Genomic DNA, 22,428 nt, shown 5'->3' with positions numbered 1-22,428 from the left:
AGCTTAAGGCTGAAAGAAAAATAAACAATGGCCAATGATTAGCCAATATTTAGTTTTGTAGGAACATCCTGACAGAAAATATAGATTTGGCAGAAAATACAGCATGGCAGAATAGTCGACACATTTGACCTTGCCCAACAAGAGCTGCTTCAGAACATGTCAAAAAGCCATGATTATGAGAGACCTTAAGCAGAAAAGGATTTTGGTTTTTTTGGAAGTGGGAATAGGGAAAGAAGGTGGGGAGGAAGGAGAAGAGATTTATAAATAATTTTACACAATACTTTTAAATTTTTTTGAATATCATTTTTTCTGTTTGAATAGAGGTGCCTTTTCTTTGTTTCCTCTATAGTACATACTAACTATCCATCAGAGGTGCAAAATACAGAAGAAAAATTCTTCTGGCTTTAGTGATGTTATGTAGCTGGCAAGAATTTTCTCAGGACAAAGCTCTTCTTCAATGAAAGAACAGATTTATCTAATGAAGAGCTCATGATTCTAACATAAAGCCAATATTTGGGCAGTGGAGCTTTACCATATGTGGCTATTAGCTCTTATCTTTGCATACTTCTGCCTCTAGCCCAATGCATCTTTTCATTTTCAACCTCAGTCTTCAATACCTATACATTACCTGTTTTTTTTCCAAGATAGACAACAGCATAGAATAAATTTCAGCTTTTCAGTGAGTTCCTCTGTCACATGTTTTTATAGTGCAGTCTGAATATCTCTCACTGTTAAAACTAAATGGCTTAGCATTGGTAGTCTAAGTAATTGCTAGAAATGACAATTAGTTATCTTTGAAGTCTTCAGGGGAAGAGGAGCAAGAAAGACCTTGTCAGTTCAGTGGAACTCAGTGGAAAAGCAGAAGCAGTGCATTTCTCAAAAAACCAAAATTCATTTAACGCATCTCAACTTCCCCACTCCCTCAGTGTGTTTCAAAACTGAACAAAATCAGACCCATTAGGTTCTTATAAAATACGTGTGAAAGGAACAGAGGTTATCCAGCAGCATTTTCCCACCTACCTCCACGCTGTCTTCTTAATGACGAATTAATTTATTCTACGTACTTCTGGTGCCACTCCAGGGTTATTTTAAACAGAAAGTCTCACCAATGAACCTATTTTAACAAGACTTTTATTGAAAACATACACAAAGTCAACACATTATTTAGCTTTTGAATGTACATATTAGAGAATATTCATAATAGAGAAGAATATTTTAAGAAAAGGGGAAATACAACTGACATGCTGCAGTTTATATTTTACTAAGGCATTTAGGCTTAAGAGCAAGTTATACTGTGTGCATGTGTATCTATATACACAAACATACAAATACACACACACAGGTTACCTGAAACTGTACAATTCTATGCAATTCGTTATTTTTTGCCTTTTCTATTTTTAGAACACTAAATAAAGCTTTTATCCAAATGGTAGAAAGTGTTCACAGAACAGCAGTTATAATCTACTCTTCAAGAGTTTGCTTACAATTACAATACTAACGATGCACAAAATACCCCCGAGATCTTCCCGGGAAAGTTCTCTCTTACCAAAATGAGGCTCAAGTAAGAAAAACACTAGTTTGCAAAGGCACCGTGGAGACAGGTTTTAATACATTAAATACAACATGAATCATTCACAATAACAAGTTTAGTGTTTCTGGGAACTTTTGTAAATACAACACAGTTGGTCACACAAAAATGTTTCTGTTGATTTGTCTTGGCAACTCAGATATATCAACAGTGTAACAGCATAACAGCTTTGTTCCCATCTGACAGAAAATAATGGCAGTTCTGCAAGGCAAACGTTAAACCTGACCGTATGTATTTATTAATTCCACAGTGTTTTGACAGATTATAGGGGATGTAACTTAAAGGATGCTGACACGCTCACTGAGGGCTTTCATCTCTGTTTCTTCTAGCTTGGTGTTTTCGTTATGGTTAGCACTTGGACTGATAAGGTGTGCTGGATACTGCAATCCATGTTCTTCTGAATACTGTTCCCATCGGGAGTCATCACTTTCATGGGTGATGTAACGTTCCCCCATTTTACATTCCAGTTCCCTTAAATCTAACCAGGTTTGGTAGTCCTGAAAAAGATTAGCACTATTACTTTTAGATTTCCTAAAAGAAATTATACTGCCTTCTGCTATCAATAACATTCAAACTGCTATTAACTCAGCTATCTAAAGGTCATCCCTATTCCTCTAGAATGGAAAAAATCTTATACAAATGTGAAATCTGCCTAAAGATATAAATTTCATTTCTAGAGGATTTTTTGATAAATTAAATTAATTGAACTGTCATAATTATAGTATTGAGCTGTTACAGGTTGTTTTGTAAAATGTAAGAGATATGTGTAGATTGTGATAATATCTAACTGAGGCATGGCGGTAAAGCAATTCCTCCCTCTAGTCACAAGATGAATACAGAAGAAGAAACATCTTTAAGTCATACAAATACATTCTAGTGCTCTGTATCAGTCAAGACAGCTAAGTCTGTATCTCAGTATAATAATGCAGAACATAAATTCAGCTTGGGCTAGAAAAATCTTTTTTGAACTTGGGCAATTACTGCTTTGCTCAAAGAAACATATACAGCTAAACATTAAGGTAGTTTGGAACTCCATGTTGACAGTCAAATGTAAGGATGGAAATTAGTTTGAGTCTCATGCTTTTTAGACCATCATGCAGTATGCAAGTTTAATAATTTCTTTTCTTATTACCACCCCAAGCACACATGAAGCTGCAGTAATAGGGCAATCCTAACCCCATGCAGACTAATCTCTCCTCATGATCCTGTATCCAGTTTTCCTTTTTCTCCTGCACCTTGCCTGAGCCTAAGACACGATCCTAACCACATTGCCAAAGCACCAGAAAGCCTAAACAAAGTAAATGCATAAAGCTTTCATCTTCAGTATTGCATATACTTTGGGCACTTTCTTAGAGTCATCCTCTCAGAGAACACCACTAAGTCTCACTGCCCTGTAAGGAAAAATAACCACTGTTATCTTTCCTCAGCCTGCAAGGTAGGACTCTTCTAGACAGAGGACTCATTCCATTCCTGGCACTAGAGCTGCTGCTGAACTGCCTAATCCTAGTTCACCTCCACTCACTACTACACAAGCCATAAAAGTGGATCTAGAGGAGAATGACCCTGTCCTGTCATGTGAGACAGCCAGCATCCTTGCTGTAGACCTCAGCCCAGACACTTCTGGTCCCCAAAGACTCAAGCAAATGCATTCTGCAATGGTTGCCAAGCAGAAGAGTGGTCTTGAAGGAAAAAACTAGTGAGGGACAGGAAATCTGAAGGGAAGAAAGCAAATTCCAGATAAATGTCCCTGGGAAAGGTGGGGCGCAGCATGGGCAGTTACAGCCCTTTTCTTCTTATACCAGAAGGTCACCATCTACTTTGAGACACAGTATCAGCTATAACATACTGAAGTAGGACTCAATTTTCTGGTTTGATGAAGATTCCTTTGGGATTGGGGATTATGAATCTGGTCTATGCCACGCCTGTGCCATGATTACTTTCCTAGATGCAAACAAAGCTCCCTTGGGAGATCTGACTGTCACCTCCAGGGAGGGACACATGCCCTGGCCTGGGCTGCCCCCAGGCCTCCCTGCTCCTCAGCTGATGATGCTGGAACAGACCCTGGCTCCTCACTGCTTTGTCTTAGGCCTTAAACTTGCAGTGATTTGGCTGCTGCCAGGATAAAAAAAATAACCATATCATATAGTGAGCACAAGACAGAGACTGCTAGCACCTTAAAAATTCCTTACATCTCAGTTTTTACTTGAAGAATTCAGCTGAATGTGAATAATGTATTTTCCTGGCAAGCACAGAATTTCATTAGTTTTTGTGATGACTGTGAAGTGAAAGCCCGTTGAATAATTTTAATAAGATGTGAATCAGAGTAAACTGCAGGCAATGAAATAATGTAAGTCAAATGACTACAAGGAGTTTTTTAATATACGTTATTTTCTAAGTAGACAAAAATGATAAAATATTTTTCAACATATTTTGACAGCATGAGGCTGTTAAGTATTGCAATCTAATACTTCAGAAATTAATGAGAAACCATAGGTAAATTGATGAAAAAGCACGAGTTTTTAAGGACCTAAAATCATATTCAGGTTAGTAGATTTTCTTAGATTCTACTGTGCTTAAAGATGAAGATTTTTTAATATGTTTATATTTTTATATGTTTATGCAAAAGTAAAAACATGAAATTTGGAGAAATACCTGTAACCATGGGTGGCTTAACGTCTTGTCCACACTGTAGCGCTTTCTCATTTTCACTTGCAATAAATTATTTATGAGATCAATAGCTGAAAAGAAATAATATTGGAAAATGTTAATTCAAATGTATTTGTTTCAGCCAGGACATGCAAACAGAGCTACACAGACATGGTAGTTGTAAAAAGAGGGCAGTTATCCCTTCTTACTCCAGCTTTTTACAAATTGCAGTCAATGTCAATGCACCTGAAGGCACCCATGCAACCCTTCCTAATGGTATTACAACTGTTTTAGTGAACAGTTGCCTGAAAATAATTCTCAAACGGATCCTGCTCAAGAGAAAAAAGACTCATGTGAGGTCTACAGTTGTGTGATTTGACACATGGAGGCAACCAAGGCAACCACCAAGCCACAGCTGAAATGCAAGGAGAAGGTTTATTCCATTGCACAGGCACGGGCACAGCAGCTCTGCTAGGCTCAGCTCATCCTGGCAGAAGGGGGGCACTGCCTGCCCTGATATATCAAAGGGCTGTGTGCATCCACAGTTCATCTCAAGGCTGTGCTTCTGTGATCTGCTCCCAGCACGAGGCTCAAGCCTGTCTGTGAGAGTGTGTTATCTCTACATGTGAATTCTGCTTTTCAAAAGAGGCAGAGAATGAGCAACATAGGCATAATAAATGGAGTTTTCCTACACCAACATTTTTAGCAGCAAGGTGCAAGGTCACTTTGAGTAAAAATATTCCCTTGTTGCCAAATCTTGGAGCATTAACATTTTCTTCCCAAGAACAGTATTCTTCAGGAACCACAGTAAACAATATATACGTATATATTTTTCTGAGACTTTCAGTGTCACTTATAACTGATAGCAGCACCGTCCCAGTCCCTGAGTGGAGAAATCAGGTTTCATAAGTCATCAAGTCTTGCAATACTATTCTTTTGAACTTTGCTATTCTTTTGAACTTTACTATTCTTTTTGAGCATTGCTTCTACTTGCCAGTCAACAGTCGGCAGTTTCAGAAAAGTGAGAATGGCGTCTTTTACAAATTTCATGACTTCTATGGTTTTGGAGTCAATGATTCACTGAGGTTCACAGAATCACAGAATGGTTTCGGTTGGAAAGGTCCTTAAAGAACTCTAGTACCATGGGTAGGAGACCTTCTACTAGATTTGATTGCTCAATTAATTTAGAACACTTCCACAGATGGGGCATGCACAACCTCTCTGAGCAACCTGTCCTACTGTATCATCACCCCCACAGTCAAGAATTTTCTCCTAATATCCACCCCCTTCCTAATAACCAACCTAAACTTGTCCTCTTTCAATTAAAAGCAATTACCCCACATCCTATCACAACATGTCCTTGAAAAAGGTCTCTGTTCAGCTCTCTTGTAGTCTCCTTTAGGTAGTTCAAGGTGCTATATGGCCTCCCCTGGAAACTTCTCTTCTCCAGGCTGAACAAAGCCAAGTCTTTCACCCTGTAGGTACGTGTGCTGTGGTGCCTGAAGGGATGAGAGCCATGAGCCAATGACCAGCGCATGGAACTGCAACGAGCGACCCATTTGGAAAAATCTCTGTAAGGAGACTGCTGAGCTTTGAATGCAATTACAGAAAAACATTAAAAAAAAAAAAAAAAAGAGGCTATAATGAAAGGTTAACTCCTATTAGGTGGTGCTAAATGTTCAGCATGAGTTCTGGTGGAAAGTTGCTTTTATTCAAGAATAACTGACTAGCCACAAGGAATGATAATATTCCTGCAATTTTTCCATTTCATCACATTATCCCTTAGCATGTCCAAAGTATGCTGGTTTACATTTTTATTTCTCTGTTTATATCATGGTGACAGGGAAAGATGGCCTTGAAAGTAACACAGACTCATGGCATCACTGAGGGGCACCGGGTCTGAAACACGTCAGATGAATATTGTTGCCAGCTGGGTATTAAAGAGCTGAATAATCATCTTGTCTGCTTTAAGAGCATGAGATGGGACACAATTCTCTAAAACAATTATCTCTGAGGTTGTATTTTGTACAAGAATATGGAAAAGCTTTTCTTTTTTAACAGAGACTTCCTCTCTGCAGGCTCGATTTGCCATCTAGGGCTTTATGACTGCTTCTGCCACAGGACAGAGAACAATGAAAACAATATCCAGGAAAATGGGAATGCACATGGCAGTCTATCTGAATTTATACAGTTAATTTAACAGACAAACCTATTCTTGGCAATAGGAGACTATCACTAAAGCAGCCCTGACTTCCTGGGATACTGTCTTGGAAATCAAAGCAATCATGGGAATGATAGAAAATAAATCTCAGGACTTTTGACAAAGAAAGCACTGCCAGAGGCTCTGAGCCATTCTTTTCCTGAAACAGATGGTCCTAATTTTAGTTTTCTATTGTGGACAAACAGATTGTTATCTACTGACTCTTTTAGCATCAAGTACAGTTAATGCTAAATTCTCTAACTCGTGTTTATTGTGTTCCCTCTCAAAATGCTGGTGAACTGTATGTAGGAAAAGAAAGTCAGTGGATATGCAGTAGGACCATTACTGACAGATGGCATCATTCTTAAAACTCATTTGTTTTCTAAAATAGTGGGGTTAATCTTCTTCCTCTGTATTTATAGGAGACATTCTCAGGTTCCAAGCTTTGGGGAAGAGCTTGGGAAGTCAATCATACACGACAGTTTTGAAATCAAAAAGTAGTGACCATTGTTTTTATCTGATGTTTCAGAGAGGAAAACATAGTCCCTTACCCACTGCAGTATATCTGGGTATCAGCAAACATCAGCATATTCTGCAACATTGCCCAACTTACGCTTAAATTCAGCAGTATTACAGTAAGACTTCAGTCTGTCCTTTGATATATAAGCCAGTGCTGAATGTGAATTTAGTAGAGCTACCATTTCTTTATTATTTCCAGTGGTATTTGGGTGTGTATGATCTTCAGAGTTCATTTTTCAATCATTTACTATGAATCTCAGTTTGAAAAATAGGTCAAGAACTTGATGAAAGGGTTGATTGTCCTGGTAACTGCTGTGATGTAGGTGCACATATCCCAGCATGTGCCTCGGTAACTGTGAAGTACCTACTGAATGTCCTTCCTGCCACTGAGGGTTGATAATGTCACTATTACATTCCTTCTCTGCAACCCACTGGAAGCAGATATGACTGTGAGCCTCACAAGTGATGAAATCATATTTAGCTATTCAACTACCCTCAAGTTACAATAGGACGAGGGGCCCCTTCGCCCCTTTTTTCACTTCAGGACAAGGATATATTACATGTAATAACATATTTCTTTGTATTCTTGGGGGAAATTACCAATGGCTTGTTGAACAGACCAGAAAGACACTGGTCTAGAAAAAATCACTGGAGAAGGTGCACAAAAAAAGACAGGGAGAAAAAAAAAAACTATGATGAGGGTGAAAAGGCAGTTTCCCTGGATGGTTACAATTGTCAGTACTGAGCAGCTGAGAACAGTTTACACAGACAGTCTGCTTGTTTCACCACTGGAATATTGCTGTCTCTGTAACCAGTTCTGCTGTTTTGTTCAGTTTTTTATCTAGAGTTCTTTTTGCCAGGGAAGTTTTGCCTATCCCTTGTCTCTTAAGAAATAAGCACAAATAAATAAATAAGCAGCAATGCAACATGACCACTAGCAGTACACATGAAGTAGAAATTCAAACTATCTGATACAATTTTATTTGCTTAATTACTCAAAGTTTTCAAACTTAATGGAAGGAAGAAAACACAAGCTTCAACAGCAAAGAGTATTTGATACTATTAATCAGGATATCATGCAATTCAAGAAATGGCACTTGTTGAAACTGTAAGAGTTCTGTCTGAGTAACAGAAGCCAAGATGCAAGTGATAGATACAGGCAGGGCAACAAAAGGACAGTGCAGTAAAGCAAAGAAGAATCTAGGAAGTTTAATAATGACATTGTGAGTGCTGGAATTAAAAAGCCTAATGTGTTTAAATTCACAAAACCCCCCATCCTGTTCTGATAGCATCCTGACAGCCACTATTTACAAAGCTTAGTCTGGCTTCAATTAATGTAAAATGAATGAATGATTCATGTTAACTCAATTTCTGAATTAAAAAAAATACACATAATTGTTTGATGATTAAATTTTGAGTTATACTACTTAAAAACACTGAAGATAAAAATTTGGAAGGCATTAACATTTATTTTAGACATACAATTCAGGGGGCCAAATTTGGGCATTATCTGTTACAAAATTAAATAGTCTATCTAGGAAGATAAAGCAGTTTTGAGGAGAGAGTAGTAACTACACAGTATTTTTAAGTATTTTCATGAATTTTTACTGATTTTTTTAAAAATCAGGTTTAAAAGTAATCCTTATCAGACTTTTTAGGAGCTTTATAAAATTTTATAGTATTCCTCTGTAAAATCTAAAATTAAATAGATTCAGAGCATTAAGAAAGACCACCTATGCTCTACACACAATCTACAGGAATGCACCAGGTTATGACCAAGAAGGCAACCTGAGTGAAAGTTTTAAGAGCATTATGGAAGTGCTTTTTCTAACACTTTTATAGACTTCTGTTTACCTTTTCATGGGCTCCTGCTTCCCTTCCATGATAGTGTAAACAGTCAGTCGAGGACTTACAAAGTTCCAGGAGCTGGAGACTTTGTTAAAGGGAATAAACTAGCCAACTACTCCAGTAGAATGAGTACCTGTCTTTTAGACAGGTGATCATTCAGCAGAATCCCCGACAGAAAAAATCAACTGCAAACTTTAGAAAGCTCTGTATCCCTTTGATTTTAGGAAAGATGGCTCTTTAGTTTCAATTCATTGGAAAGAATCTCCACAGTCAGCAGGTTCATGACTCTACACTGCTTATGCAAGTTTATTAATATGGCAAATAATTAATTGTAGTACGGACAAAGCCAAATTTTCACTCTAAGTATCAAATTAACACAATAATTGCTTTTCACAGGAATGACTGCTTTAACTCAGCTACGATATGCCCTGTACATAAATGCAGAAGTTTACAAAATATCTGAAAAACCCTATTACATATAATATAATAACATATAATTCATTTAGTTCTTCCCTACAGATTTTAACTTTTTACATAAGTTATAAACAAAAAATCACCTTAAGGATATTGAAAAAAGCAGTCCTAAATTAATGATAAATTTATAATTGATTAAGAATTTTTAAAGTACACCTAGAATACTACCTGCTCTTACTGCCATCATTTGTACAAATTTAAGCTGCTTCCACTAATACAGGAGGTCCAGGACTTCCTAGACTCTGGATTTTTCTAAGAATAGGTTAATTGATTAGAGGGCATCATTATAATAATTTTTTCATACACACAAATCCCTTTCCTGCTGCTAGTCAATACAGCTTTGTTGACAAATGCTCCAGTGTACATGCAGTTATTTTAGCATTAAATGATCTTCAGCTGGCTGAGATTTTCAGGCACATAGATTCAGCTGTACTCTCAAAAGAAATCCTTGGCAATTCTAAGCTGTATCCTACAAGAGAGGTTTTCTAATACTAATTTATGCAAGCAAATGTGTAAGAAGAGCCAAGACCTCCTTTTTAACAGCTAGCTAAACATTTACAGAGGCAGAGAGCATCTTTGAGCTATAACATTCATTGACCTCCACATACTCAATGCTCACTCATTCATGTGACTTTCTCATTAATGTGTGAAGCACTCAGAGTTTCTATTCACATCATGTTGGAAGAAGTATAAATAAATACTGACTCAAAGGTAGCCATGGTATTTATTTATTACTGCAAAGCATTGTAACAGGGACACCATGACCAAATTTAATGCATGATAGGAATGGCATTGTTTCTTCCCAAGTTATTTTAATAATATTAAGTAATGTGAAGCACCTAATCAACGATGTGTGATGTACATCACACAGCCCATCAGGTCAGTAGCAATAGCTGTGCTGGTGGTAGCTGATGAAAAAAAAATTATGAATACAATGTTTTATGAAAACAGGACAGAAGAATGAAACACACTATGAATAATTCCAATCTTGACACAGCACATTTTAGGACCATACAGTTGAAAAGAATATCTACCACAGTGAAGACATAGTACATAAAATATACTAATAGGTCGAGAGAAAAAAATCCATCATGGAGTTCTATCTTAATATTTAGCAGTATTTATTTCTTGTATCACCTAACTAAGTAAAAATAAATCTCTTGAGATTATGCAAATTTGGTAGAATGGAAGGTCAAAACTGAAAACAGTAAAGCTGTTGAAAACAGGTTCCATGTTTAAGACATATGAAATTTAAAGCTATAAAACAGATAGGAATTCTGCAAGTAGATTCCTCTATATCAGTACCTAGCAAAATGCCACAATGAGGACTGAATTAAGTTCAAATTGTCATACAGAAATTCAGTGAATTTAGAAATGCAGCCTGGCTTGACAAAAGTTGAAGAGAGAGCAGAAATAGACTGGGCAATGAACATCTACTACAAAAACTACCTATCTCCAGTAATGTGTTACAATCCTATTTAGACATCCAAAAACAGAATCAGGTCTTGGGATGTGTTCTTTTGAAAGATGAAGTTATTGGAAAACATGGAAAAATGCAGCCACTTAGGTAAAAACCAGAATTTCCCATGGAGAAATCTGAGACCTACAAAATTGAAAGGTCTTCATTTTCTTAAGTTACCTTTAAATGGGTAAAAGGAAGGACAAAGCATTACACAAAAAAGCTACATTTGTCATCAGAAATAGTTGATGAAATTAATCCAGGGGTTATGACATCAGAGAGGCACATTATGGAAAGAGAGGACTCAGTGAATGACTAGACCATATAAATGTCTGGCAGAGAAGACAACTGTTGATGGTGACTTAAAAACATTAAGCATTCAGAAAATATTATCTTCAAATAAATTCTGTCTTTTGTCTTGGCTTGTGACTGCAGATTTTAAGAATTGCTATAAAATGCTACAGAAAAAGTTACTATCAAGAAAATTAACACTGACCAGAATATTACCCAATATGACACACTTTTCCTCCAAAATACAACTTATCACCATGTGCTTTTCCTCTTAATGTGACAGACATTCAGTGCATTATTTTTATTACCATGCAGTTTAAATTGGTCATGTGTTTTTTATTAATCTATCACCTCATCAGTGCAATTTAAAATTTGAAAAGCCAATTTTACTTAAAGACCAGTAATTGACTAAGTGACATATATTAGGAATATTAAGGCTACTTTACCATTGCTGTTACTTTTCCAGACACATTGTTTACATATGATCACTCTCTTTTTTTTTTTTCTTTTAAAGTTTTGCTACTAGCTCACAAATTAATATGGTGTTGTTTAGGAAGTATCAAGAAGAGCATGTGGTGTGCACTAAGGCCAAAATGGTGCTAAACACAGCATCATTCACTCTAACTGCTGCAGTGTCTATTGAATTCAAAGAAATATATGCTTCTCCCTCTCTGATTACAATAAAAATAGAAGATAGGAATAACTAAATTTAGCCATTCTTAAACTTTTTACATGAGCAGTGGTCTGAAGAGAGCACTGGAATAGCTACAGTTGCAAGAAGTTTTAGACATTTGGCTCTCTGAGTCACAGTGATCATCATGGACGTGACCCAGAAGGTTTAACTGCTGTTCACCTTTCCTTAGCACAAATCTTTGCAATAGGCATGCAGAAGTTCCTTCATAAAACCTTTAAAATAACCTGTGTTTGTCCCCTAAATGATCCAGTGATTTGTGGCATTAATTAACATGGCACTGTTCAGAACTGTAATCCAGATTAGATGTGTTAAAACACCAGGACAGGTTTGCATTTCAACCATGCTGCACTGCCAGAGGTAACAGAAACTGGATGGAGCCAGCAGGTCTGCAAGGGCAGCTCCTGCCCTCCCACAGGCTGTGCAGGAGAGTGAAGCAGGACATGAGAAAAACATCCCTTTATTTTCCCTAAGTAATATGGAATTTGAGCTCAAAACTGAGCTCTAAAAATCAGCCTTTTCAAGTAATACTTGGACAGAGATCCAGACTTCAACTCCCTGATGAAATGGAATCTTCTTCACACATTTTCCAGGTTTTCATTTAGCACAATAGAGCGGTTCATCACCTAGCAGTCCAAAACATGTAATAAAATCACAATGTATAAACAGATTTTAATTTAGTAATTCATTAAAGTGTGTTTCCCTCCCTTCTGCATGCTTGCAGCCTGGTATCCATCAACTCTTAATGAAGGCTGTGATTCTACGAATGGAGAGATAACACCCAAGTAGGTGAGTTTTCTGTAGGTGCTCTACTGAATCTTCACCTCTGAGCACAAAAATTGATCTTCTGTCTACCACAGTAGAAACTTGTGGGAGACAATTTCTTGCAGCTTCCCCTGTGTTGATTGCTGTTTGCTTATCTCTAGCGACAGATAAAGCATTGCTGCCAACAGATTCTGTCAGCTTACATATCAAAGTGTGTGGAGGTTCAGGAGAACTTCAGTGTGTAATTGTGCAGATTTATAGCTTTTTTTTTTTCCTCCAACAGATTTCAAACTTCATCTGCCACTGAGATAAAATAACAAACAATGCTCTCAGAGCATTTTCAGAAGAGAATCTCATATGGCTGTAATATTTAGTAAGCATTAGGCACACTACTCTAAACTATGCTTAGCAGGTATGTTAAACACATCACCTGAAAAGCAGAAAAACAGTACTGTAAATACCAGAAATTATAAATGCTAATATTGTAATTCAGTTTGGCACATATTACAATTCAGAAAAGGATATAAGAGCCTGATGCTTATAATGTTTCTTTGCTTTAAGACTTACAGTCCTGCAGAATTCTGGAAATTGCCTAAATGCCCAAATTGCCTAAAATGTTACGTATGTGAAAATGTTAGTGAAACCAGAAATGCCTGTTTTTTGAAATGCCCTACTTAGTTGTGTTTAGACACATTTTTAATAGAACTAATTTACCTTCTTTAAAGATGTCCTTAGTGAACTAGTCACATTGTTCTTTTGCTTTTTATCAAAAGTCTTTGATGCCATTGACCAGAACTCAACTTTCAAAAGTCTCACAGTTATCTCCCAGCCTTTTCCCCCTGCATAAATTCTCTTGTATGACATTTTCTCACACTGTTCCTGAAATGTCATCTATGGAATTGTTCACTTTTATCTTCTCCACACAAAGATATCAGAGTACAGCATTTAATTGAAACCAAACCCAATTACTGGAACAAGCAGAACAAGAAATAGAGCTGAAAGATGAGGTACATAAATGAATTTACACAAGACCAATTAACAGCAGCTTAAGCTCCCCACAGATTCTACAGCAATCTCATCTGTAGGTGGTTATGTTCCTCCTTCAACACCTCCTGGATTCCATGCTAGGAGATTATGTCATATGCAGTGTATAGGTGGTCTGTAGGAAATGTCTAAAGCAGCTGATAGCACAAAACAGACACATTACATTACTGGAATTTATTTTTTCTAAATTCTGTTATGCACAGGAAAAAATATAAAAGCAAAAGGCATCTAATCTTTTGAGCACTTAAATAAGAACAACCACAAACAGGTATTACCTTCAAGAGAAATTTCCTTCCATGGATTAGGCGGATACATGAAAGCAGCATTCTGGATTTGGTCATGTATGTCTTCATCTTCATTGAATGGAAAGGTACCACTGAGGCTTACATAAATGATGACACCCACTGACCACATATCCAGAGATCTGTTATAGCCTTTGTTTCTCAGAACCTCTGGAGCAAGGTAGGCTGGTGTTCCTACGACTGAACGCCTAAATGATTTCTCTCCAATGATTCGGGCAAAGCCAAAGTCACAAAGTTTTACCTGTTTAGTAAAAAATGCTATAGTAAGACATATATTATTTTTATTAGCAAATAAAGAGTTGGGGAACTTCTATCATCAATTAGTTGCAAGATGCATCTCTACTGTTCCTTCAAGGGTACTTTTTTTTTAACTCCTCTTTGAGAGGAATATTCATATTCCACTGAAACAGTAGAGTGGAATACCAGTCCATAGTATCTCTTCTGTTCCTTCAGTCCATGAATAAAACACAGTTGTGGATAGGCTCAACAGCTCAGATTTGTGATGAAAGTAGTAATAAATAGTAATACTTTTCATTCATAGCATAAGAACACAGCAAACAGAAATAATGTTTTACCTATGGCTTTTTCCTAAAACAAGCAATTTAGTTCTTCAACTTCCACTTTTATTTTATTGTGGATCTAGTTATACTCTGCCTCTCTGCAAATTTCCTTGTCTGAGTTTTAAAAAATAACAGATTAAGCAGCTTGAAAATTCTCACTTAACTCAATATAGGCCCTTCCCTTCCAATTATTGATACTGATATTATTTTAAAATTATCAATAGCACTAATTTTGAATATGGGTGATTGAGGGAAATTATAGATGAACTCTGTAGACTGAAGGTAAGAGAAGTTGATAAAAATACTTTTTAATGAGAAATAAAACCAGTCAGAATGTGTATTTAAATATCCTGTGATCGACATGGCATTTAAATTTATAGAATTAAAGGAGAAGCTCTTGTTCTCCATGAGCCCTACCCGAACTTTCAGAAAAATAATTTTCTTTCTGGAGCAAATCAACCAGCCAAGTAATTTGTGCTTAATGGTGAGCAAATTAGAAATGATCGCACAAGTAGCTATACCACACGTGAAAATCTAGTTCAATATTTTAGTTATATCTAGTTCAAGAAATGACAAGAGTCAAGGATTTTCAAACATAACATCTTCATGAAGTAGTTTGAATAAGTGATCAACTTTTTCTTATCTAAAAATTCTGTGCAGAAAGGCTACATAAACACTTATTAATTACAACAATTTCTCTTAAGAAAGGGCATTTTCTACTTGCCTGTGGGAAAGGATCAGCTGATGCCAATAACACATTTTCTGGTTTGAGGTCACAATGAACAATATTTTTGAAATGAAGATGTCTTAAAGCAACAAGGATCTGTGAATAAACAAATCAAATTATGGTTGTTTGTTTTATATTCTTTGAACAGTATCAGTGACCAGAGAAGCAAGGACTGGTGTGAAGAAAAACAATTCAACAAGAATGTACCTTTTACAAGAATGTCAACAATGAAAAAAAAAAACCCAAAAAACTCAACAAAAACCAAAATGCTGTGCCTCAAGTTTTCTTGATGCTTCACTGCATCAAATATTTTTCCTCCCCAAGAGTTTACACAATAAACATTTTTTAAAAACTGGGTTCTAAGTATTTGTTTACTTTTTTGTAATATTTACAGAATGACCTTTCATATCTAGATTCAACTAAAAACATTCACAGAAATATTATATGATCCAATTGAAGTGTTTTCTTGATGACAGAAAGAATGGAGAGTGTTATGTGTATTTCTGTTCTGTTACATACACATAAATATAGTGACAGTGTGACAGATACCCATCCTTTTTGTGTGGCTTTAACTCAACTCCTTGTGTTTAGTCAGGGGCTGACAGAATTTGCCACTGCATTAGAGCAGTGAATGGTGAGGAGGCTGAATGAACCTGTGAACAGAAGAAATCAAATTCTAAAGCTGGTGGCAGTTTTGCCCATTGAAGCCTGGAAACTAGGAAAGCTGTTCAGTTCTACATCAAATAAGGAATTTATAATAATGAACACCATAATACTGTTGCTTCTGCTACTTTCCTTTTTCCTGACTGCTGAAACATGGGCTTCTCTGACTGTGAGGTGGCTCACTGCTGATGTCTGTATCTACATTTAAACCAGTATTTTGGGCAGCCAAAGAAACAGTATGATAATATTACAGCAATATAACAACAGCAAGCTCAAATAAATCCCACACCAAATTGGTAATAGAAGTAATAATGGAATCCAGACTCAGACACAGGTAGCACTGAGATCCAATCTCAGTACAAAAAATAGGTTTAACAGTGCATAGTATGAACTGCAGTGGTTTGATCTCAGGCAGTTCAAGAGGCTCAAATTTCTTTTTGTAGTTCTCCAATGGTTTGCTTTTAGTGCTTTCCTTTCTTAATTCTTCCATCATAGGAGAAACTGTAGGTTGATGTCCCCTCCATCCAGCAGCCAACAGCTCTACATGTGTCCAGTTTTAAGTCCTCTTAATGGTTTACTATCTATAATGTAGATAGTAATGTACAGCAATGTAAAGAAAGCTGGTTTACCACTCCTGTTTTACTCAGATTTTCATAAACCAGTCAGGTAAATTATGTCAAAAGGAAAACATAAGAAACATAGTGATAGCAACTGACCTCAAATCTCCTTCCAGGTCTATAATTAATTTCTTACCTGAGTAATTAAAAACTTAGTTATTCTCTCTGGCAATCTGCCCTTTTCACTTGACAAGATCATCTCCAGCATGTCTCCATGGAGTTTTTCCATAACAACAAAGACTCTCTCTGGTGTCTCAAACATACACTCCAGATTTACAACCCCAGGATGATGAAGATTCTATTAAAGATAAATACAGCTTTAGATTTCTCAATATGCTCAGTAGCTTTTATCATTGCATATTCAGACTTTACACCCCCACCTAAACCAGACAATGTTTCAGTATTCCATAATTTGTGTGCCTAACCTGTAGACAACAGGAACAAAATTTCTAGGTGAAGTACAGCAGAATGTAGGAATTTCAAATTAGTTTAACATGCATTTTTCTTATTGTGTCTGGTGCTTAAAACTGCAGAAATTGTAACTCCTAGTGTGACATTGCTGACACATTTGGTTTTGGCATTCTATGGAAAATATGCAGCAAAAATACTAATATTCTTGCAAAGACACTAGAAATTATAAATTAAAATCATTATATTATCATCTGATATTTACAGAAATAAATAATGGAGCTAACACAGTAAAAAACAACAGAAAAGTACCTGTAAAATGGCAACTTCATTACGAAGTTGACTTTCCTGTTTAGTTGGAAATCTTAGTTTATCAATTATTTTAATGGCAACATCTCTTCCAGTTTTGCGATGCTTTCCTGCATTAAAAAAACGAAAGCTGTCTATCAATTAACATGATTAATTACGAAAAGTGCTCCCTTTTCATGGGTTGTACAAATGTCCATAACCAAGTAAACCTCAGAGCTGGTTTGCAGATAAGACATTAAAAGTTTTCTGTCATTTCACTTTTTTTTACCCTTTGACAACAGAACTTACTTTCACCTGACAAAGCCATTTAAACATGTAAGAAACAAATATATGAGAAAGTTAGCTCTACATTCCAACAGTATGGATGCAAAGTTAATTTTTTCATACATGTGTAAGCTGCAACTGGCTGGTTGTAGGCTTAGTCCTTCACTGGTAGCTCCACACCAGCAAATAATGAAATATGTGATAGCCTTCAGGCATGTTAGTGCATGTCCCAGGCTTATCAGAGAGTCAGAGATACCTCAGTGAGAAATTTGTTGTTAGTTCTCACTTCACACTGTCTCAAACAACAGCTGTACCTCAATACATCCCCCAAAAATGCAGGAAAAAAAGGGAAAGAGAGAGAGGAAAAATTAATATGAAAATAAAAAGATAAACAATTCTAACAAGCTATTGAAGAAACAAAAAAATGCCTCACTGAAATATGTAAAGAAACACACAGGGAGAATAATATTTTTTTTCATGCATTATAGTTCTCAAAGAGAACAGTTCTCAAAAAGAACAGAACTTACAGTGTCTCTCAATATGAAGCTATTGATAGACACAGACTTACCACTGGGCAGAAAGCTTCAATCTACAAAATTACTTCATCAACACAAAATATAAACATATATTTTGTTGAACGTATTTGTCTTAAATGAAACAACACCTAATTTCTGCAACAAAGCATTTCAGAGTCCACATATTTTCCCCATTCAAGAAAATTTTTATCTTGAGCACAATTGTACAAACATACCAAAGCCTTACCTCCATAAACAATTCCAAACTGTCCTGATCCCAATACTTCATCTGGGAAGATCTGGTATACAGTGCTAATATCCTGTTTATACAAACAATAGATATTAAGCCCTAAGAATATGGAAAGAAAATTTGTATTTCATTTGCTTTTTCTAGTGGGAAGTAACATCCTTTTAGTACAGTACATTTTAAAATACATTATCTGCCAAAAATATCCGGTGTGTTTTCTTACAAGCCATAGTGACTGTAATTGCTGTAAAAGCTGATGAATCTTCAACAGGTTCACTGAGAGGGGTAAAATGTTCCATTTGTGCCAGAGAGGCAGTCTCATGTCTCACTATTTCTCAGTGCTGTAACACAGGCTAAAGCACAAGCTGTTAGCAGATTCATTTGGGAGACTCAAACACCCAATCTTGCAGCTCAGTTTTATTTTCCTGATATTTAACCAGCAGCCTATACAACAGAGCAAAAGAGTGTCTAATTCATAATAAAGGCTGTCTTACTTTTTGTTAGGAAACAAATGGACACATCCCTAGCAGGCAATCTTTTTGCAATCTTTTTCTGACAACTACCAGAGCTGTCCCAAAGCTTTAGCTGGCTGCAGGGAGTATCTATTTTTTCCATCTGCCATGAGATTGAAAACAAGCAGTGTAATTGCTTAACTTGACTATACAACCTATGTCTAACTGTCCTAGAGTAGAAGAAACTCAGAAGTCTTTATGTATGTGTTTTGATACATGCAACTCTTCCTTTGCATACAAAGAGTTTCATCTTTGTACAACACAGAATATCTGATCTCTCAGTCATGACAGGAAATGGTATATTTATCAAGTTTTGTGGTCAGTTTTACAAAGTTCAGTTGACAAATTCCATGAACTAGTGATTTCTACACCTGGCCTTTCCATTTGGTAATTAACATCCTACACAGACCCACAGTTAAAGCCTGTGAAATTACCCATACATAATTCTTGCATCTCGAGAAAAGGTGCCACAAAGATGGCTTTTGTCAAAAGTTAAAAAAGCTAATTGTTTGCTAATTTCTTTAAAGTAAGTGAGAAATGGCTGATGGGAACTCCCCTAACACTCCTCCTGAAAAGCAGATCAATGACTTTGCCAGCTTAATCATAGCATGTCTAGCACCAGCATCAAGAGAACACTCACCACGTTTTCTTGGACTTGGCAGTTTGACACAGAAATACTGATGGATATATCCCCTGGGGAAGAAAGCAAAATATACTTTAGATTGCTGTGCTTTTAGTTTAAACATGTAGTAATAGGAAGTGACATTCATATTACATCAGTATCTACTGACAGCTCTAGAAATTGGACCAATTAGGTCAGCTCGTCTGTCTACCAGCTAATATAAAATTATACCAGCCCACAAACACATGAATTTAACAACAGCTTTGCAGTGTAGGGAAAAACCAGAATTATACAATTCATTAATAATTTTTTTTTAATAGTGAAGTCTCATAATAAGCTTCTTATTGCTTTTTCCCATTCTATTTTGAGGCTTTGTATCTCACCCAAGTAACAACTGCAACTAAATTGGTTTTATTTAGTGATTTAATTTAGGGATTTAATAATAATTTTGATTTATTTAGTCACCTACAACATACTTGATGCTATTCAAATGAAGGCAAATACACATTCAAATTAGACTGCATACTGTTACCAGTAATACACATTTCAACTGGCTTCACAGACATTATTAAAACTTAAAACAGACATAATGGAAACAAAACCTTGCACCTGCATTGTAATACAAGAAACACCAGATCCAACTTCTATCAATGTGGAGCTTTGGAGGTTACAGGCATGTCATAAGCACTTGAACTGCAAACTTTCTGAGTCAGAATTCAGAATATGCCTACTGCTAACTGCATTGCACAAAGACAATACTTTGGGAAGGAAAGCATGCTTCTTCAGAGCACGGTCCCTTCTGTCTCCAACTTCTGTGTAGAATCCCATTCATGCTGACTTTCCATTTGTTTCAGTAAAAATTTTGAAAAAGTGCTCCCTACTGTAAGGCCTATACTACACACTGAAGACACTTGCTACAACCCATCAGCACTAATCCTAGTTGCTGTAAGTAACACGAGTAACATTCCCTTTCCTTAGGAGGACTGATTTTGGCATAGAATGTTTCAGTTATGGAGAGGTTTTTAATCATTGCCAATTTGTCTTCAGATATATGTACTGCTGTGTTTACATGAAAAAAAGCATGGACAAAGACAAGTCTTAGACTTTGAGCAAATGAAGGTTGCTATCATTCTCATTGTCCACAAGAAATTGCTCTAAAGGTCTCAAACAACCTTAATTTTTGCACATATAACCCAAAGTTAGCCACTGACTTGTAGAGAAATTTTTCAAACTTCCCAAGAGGGAGATAAGACAGCTGTCATGTCCAGTCCAGTATTTTAGGTGATTTGTTTAGCTACACTGGACTCAAACCAGGGGCACTAGGCAACTAGTCTGATGGAAATGACATCCAGAATTTGACACTATTTTACACAAGATCCCATTCGAGAAAGCAAAGGACATTGCTGATCTAATCTGATATGTGAGCTTTGGTGCCTGGAGATGCAATGCCACAGCCTGTTGTGTTACTTGGTTTCTGAAGGGCTTGTGGTCTCATTAGCATTTTGTGCTGCATTAATAGCATCCAGATGTCAAGTGCTAAAGTGGGTGCATATTGCAACAAAAGGTCTAATCCAAATTATGTAGACATATCCAAATCCTCTTGACACACTCGAGGCTGAACAGAAGTACAGAGCAACCACAGCAGCACATGGCTCATAGTGAGGAACTGTTTGCTCTGTGCTACTTTATTTTCAGTACCCAAGACAGATTTAAGCAGGTCTCATATTTGGTTTACATGAACTGTCACCTTTGCTAGAGAATTACACAAAGGTATGTAAATTGGAAGCTAAGATATATTCAGTCCTTTTGGTCCTGGATAACACACATGCCTTGTTGTGCCTAGAACAGCTGTTCTTCACACTTAAACTCTTTTCATATCAGCATGGACAATGTCTGAGGCAGCTGTACAGCCAAATATGATGAAAGGGAGCATATAATCTGTGCTACAGTGACCTAAAGACTGAAGAGCTGCTTCTGCAGACAGCTAGAAACACAAATTACAGTCAGGATGGGAAAAAAAATCTATCAGTTGTGAAGTGGAGCTCAGAAAATTTCAAACCCTCTGCACAAGGAGGCTATTTTTCACACCAGCAACTCAAACTTAAATTAGAAGCCTTAATTATTTCATAACTATTTGCTCACTAAAACATCTACATCTTGTATATCAATACAGACAGATGTCCTACTGTAAACTGAAAACACCTGGATGAGAAACCGTGGTGTTTTAAAATAATATGGAAGACAAGTGACAACCCATGAGAGAACAGCCTTTACCAGCTGAGCAATGCATCCCTTCAATGTGTGCAGAAGACTGAGCAATGCCATTTGAGAGCTGATTCTCCTTCTCAGAAATGGAGGAAATGAACAGACTTACTGTGCAGGCTGGCTCCTGACCCAGAGGATGCCCCTTTAGGGATGACAGGCATCAGGGCATGCTGTATTGCCATCTCCCACATCCGTGCCACATCGATGCCAACGCCGCTGCTGATAACGCTGTTATTCAGCGGCACGCTCGAGAGGTTGTCTATGTTTTCTCCAACATAATAGACTATATTTGCTGTGCTTATTTCAAAACAATGAGGATTGGCTCCTTGAGAAAGCAAAGTGAAAGTTTTTGCAGGTTCCAGAGACAAAATTTCAGACAATGGGATTTCCTAAAAAGAAAAAAAAAATTTACTTTCTGTGCAAAGATTATCAACATAAAGAACTTCAGTATGAGCTTTTTTTGATTAGTTTATGATATCATTTGTTGCCTTTTACCACAAGCTTCTCGTACAAACAAAAAGCCTCTTGTAACCTGAAACTCTGTCACACAGATGACTGTTGATGGTAAAATACTAAATGTTTCTCTTCAAGACTAAATAGAACTTTAATTATTTAATTGAACTTATCAAAGAGAGTAGTGAGGTACCTTCAGAGAAAAAGCAGGGCCATCCATATATCAAGAAAACTCCATTAGAAAATAAAACCTTGTTGACTTCTCATAGAAAAACTTTTCATTTCCATAACACACATCTTATAGGTCCTCATGAGCTGACAACTTTCTGATCAGACTTGGTTTTGAAAAGCAGAACACACATACACAGCTTAAGTAATGAAAAAAAAAAACAAACAACAAAAACAACCAAAACCTAGATAGAAGTTACACTATTATTGT

The 22,428-nt window shown here is 36.6% G+C and overlaps 1 protein-coding gene across 2 annotated transcripts in view; it reads right to left on the bottom strand.

Annotated features, from left to right (window-relative positions):
* Positions 1 to 1,231: 1,231 nt before the first annotated feature.
* Positions 1,232 to 22,428, bottom strand: part of PRKD1 (protein kinase D1) — a 114,546-nt gene continuing 93,349 nt past the window's right edge. For both annotated transcript variants that reach the window (XM_084207529.1, XM_084207530.1), the window contains 9 exons: positions 21,646 to 21,925; positions 19,290 to 19,342; positions 18,138 to 18,210; positions 17,115 to 17,221; positions 16,531 to 16,692; positions 15,112 to 15,210; positions 13,801 to 14,068; positions 4,241 to 4,326; positions 1,232 to 2,085 (listed from right to left, as the gene is read on the bottom strand). In XM_084207529.1, the coding sequence (XP_084063655.1) occupies positions 1,867 to 2,085; positions 4,241 to 4,326; positions 13,801 to 14,068; positions 15,112 to 15,210; positions 16,531 to 16,692; positions 17,115 to 17,221; positions 18,138 to 18,210; positions 19,290 to 19,342; positions 21,646 to 21,925 (1,347 nt within the window). In that variant the 3' untranslated portion in view covers positions 1,232 to 1,866. The remainder of the gene's footprint in view (positions 2,086 to 4,240; positions 4,327 to 13,800; positions 14,069 to 15,111; positions 15,211 to 16,530; positions 16,693 to 17,114; positions 17,222 to 18,137; positions 18,211 to 19,289; positions 19,343 to 21,645; positions 21,926 to 22,428) is intronic.

This window comes from Fringilla coelebs (genome assembly GCF_963513975.1).
Source record: "Fringilla coelebs genome assembly, chromosome: 6".
NCBI lineage: Eukaryota > Metazoa > Chordata > Aves > Passeriformes > Fringillidae > Fringilla > Fringilla coelebs.
Note: the sequence above shows the minus strand (reverse complement) of the source record. Positions and strands in the feature narration are given on the sequence as shown.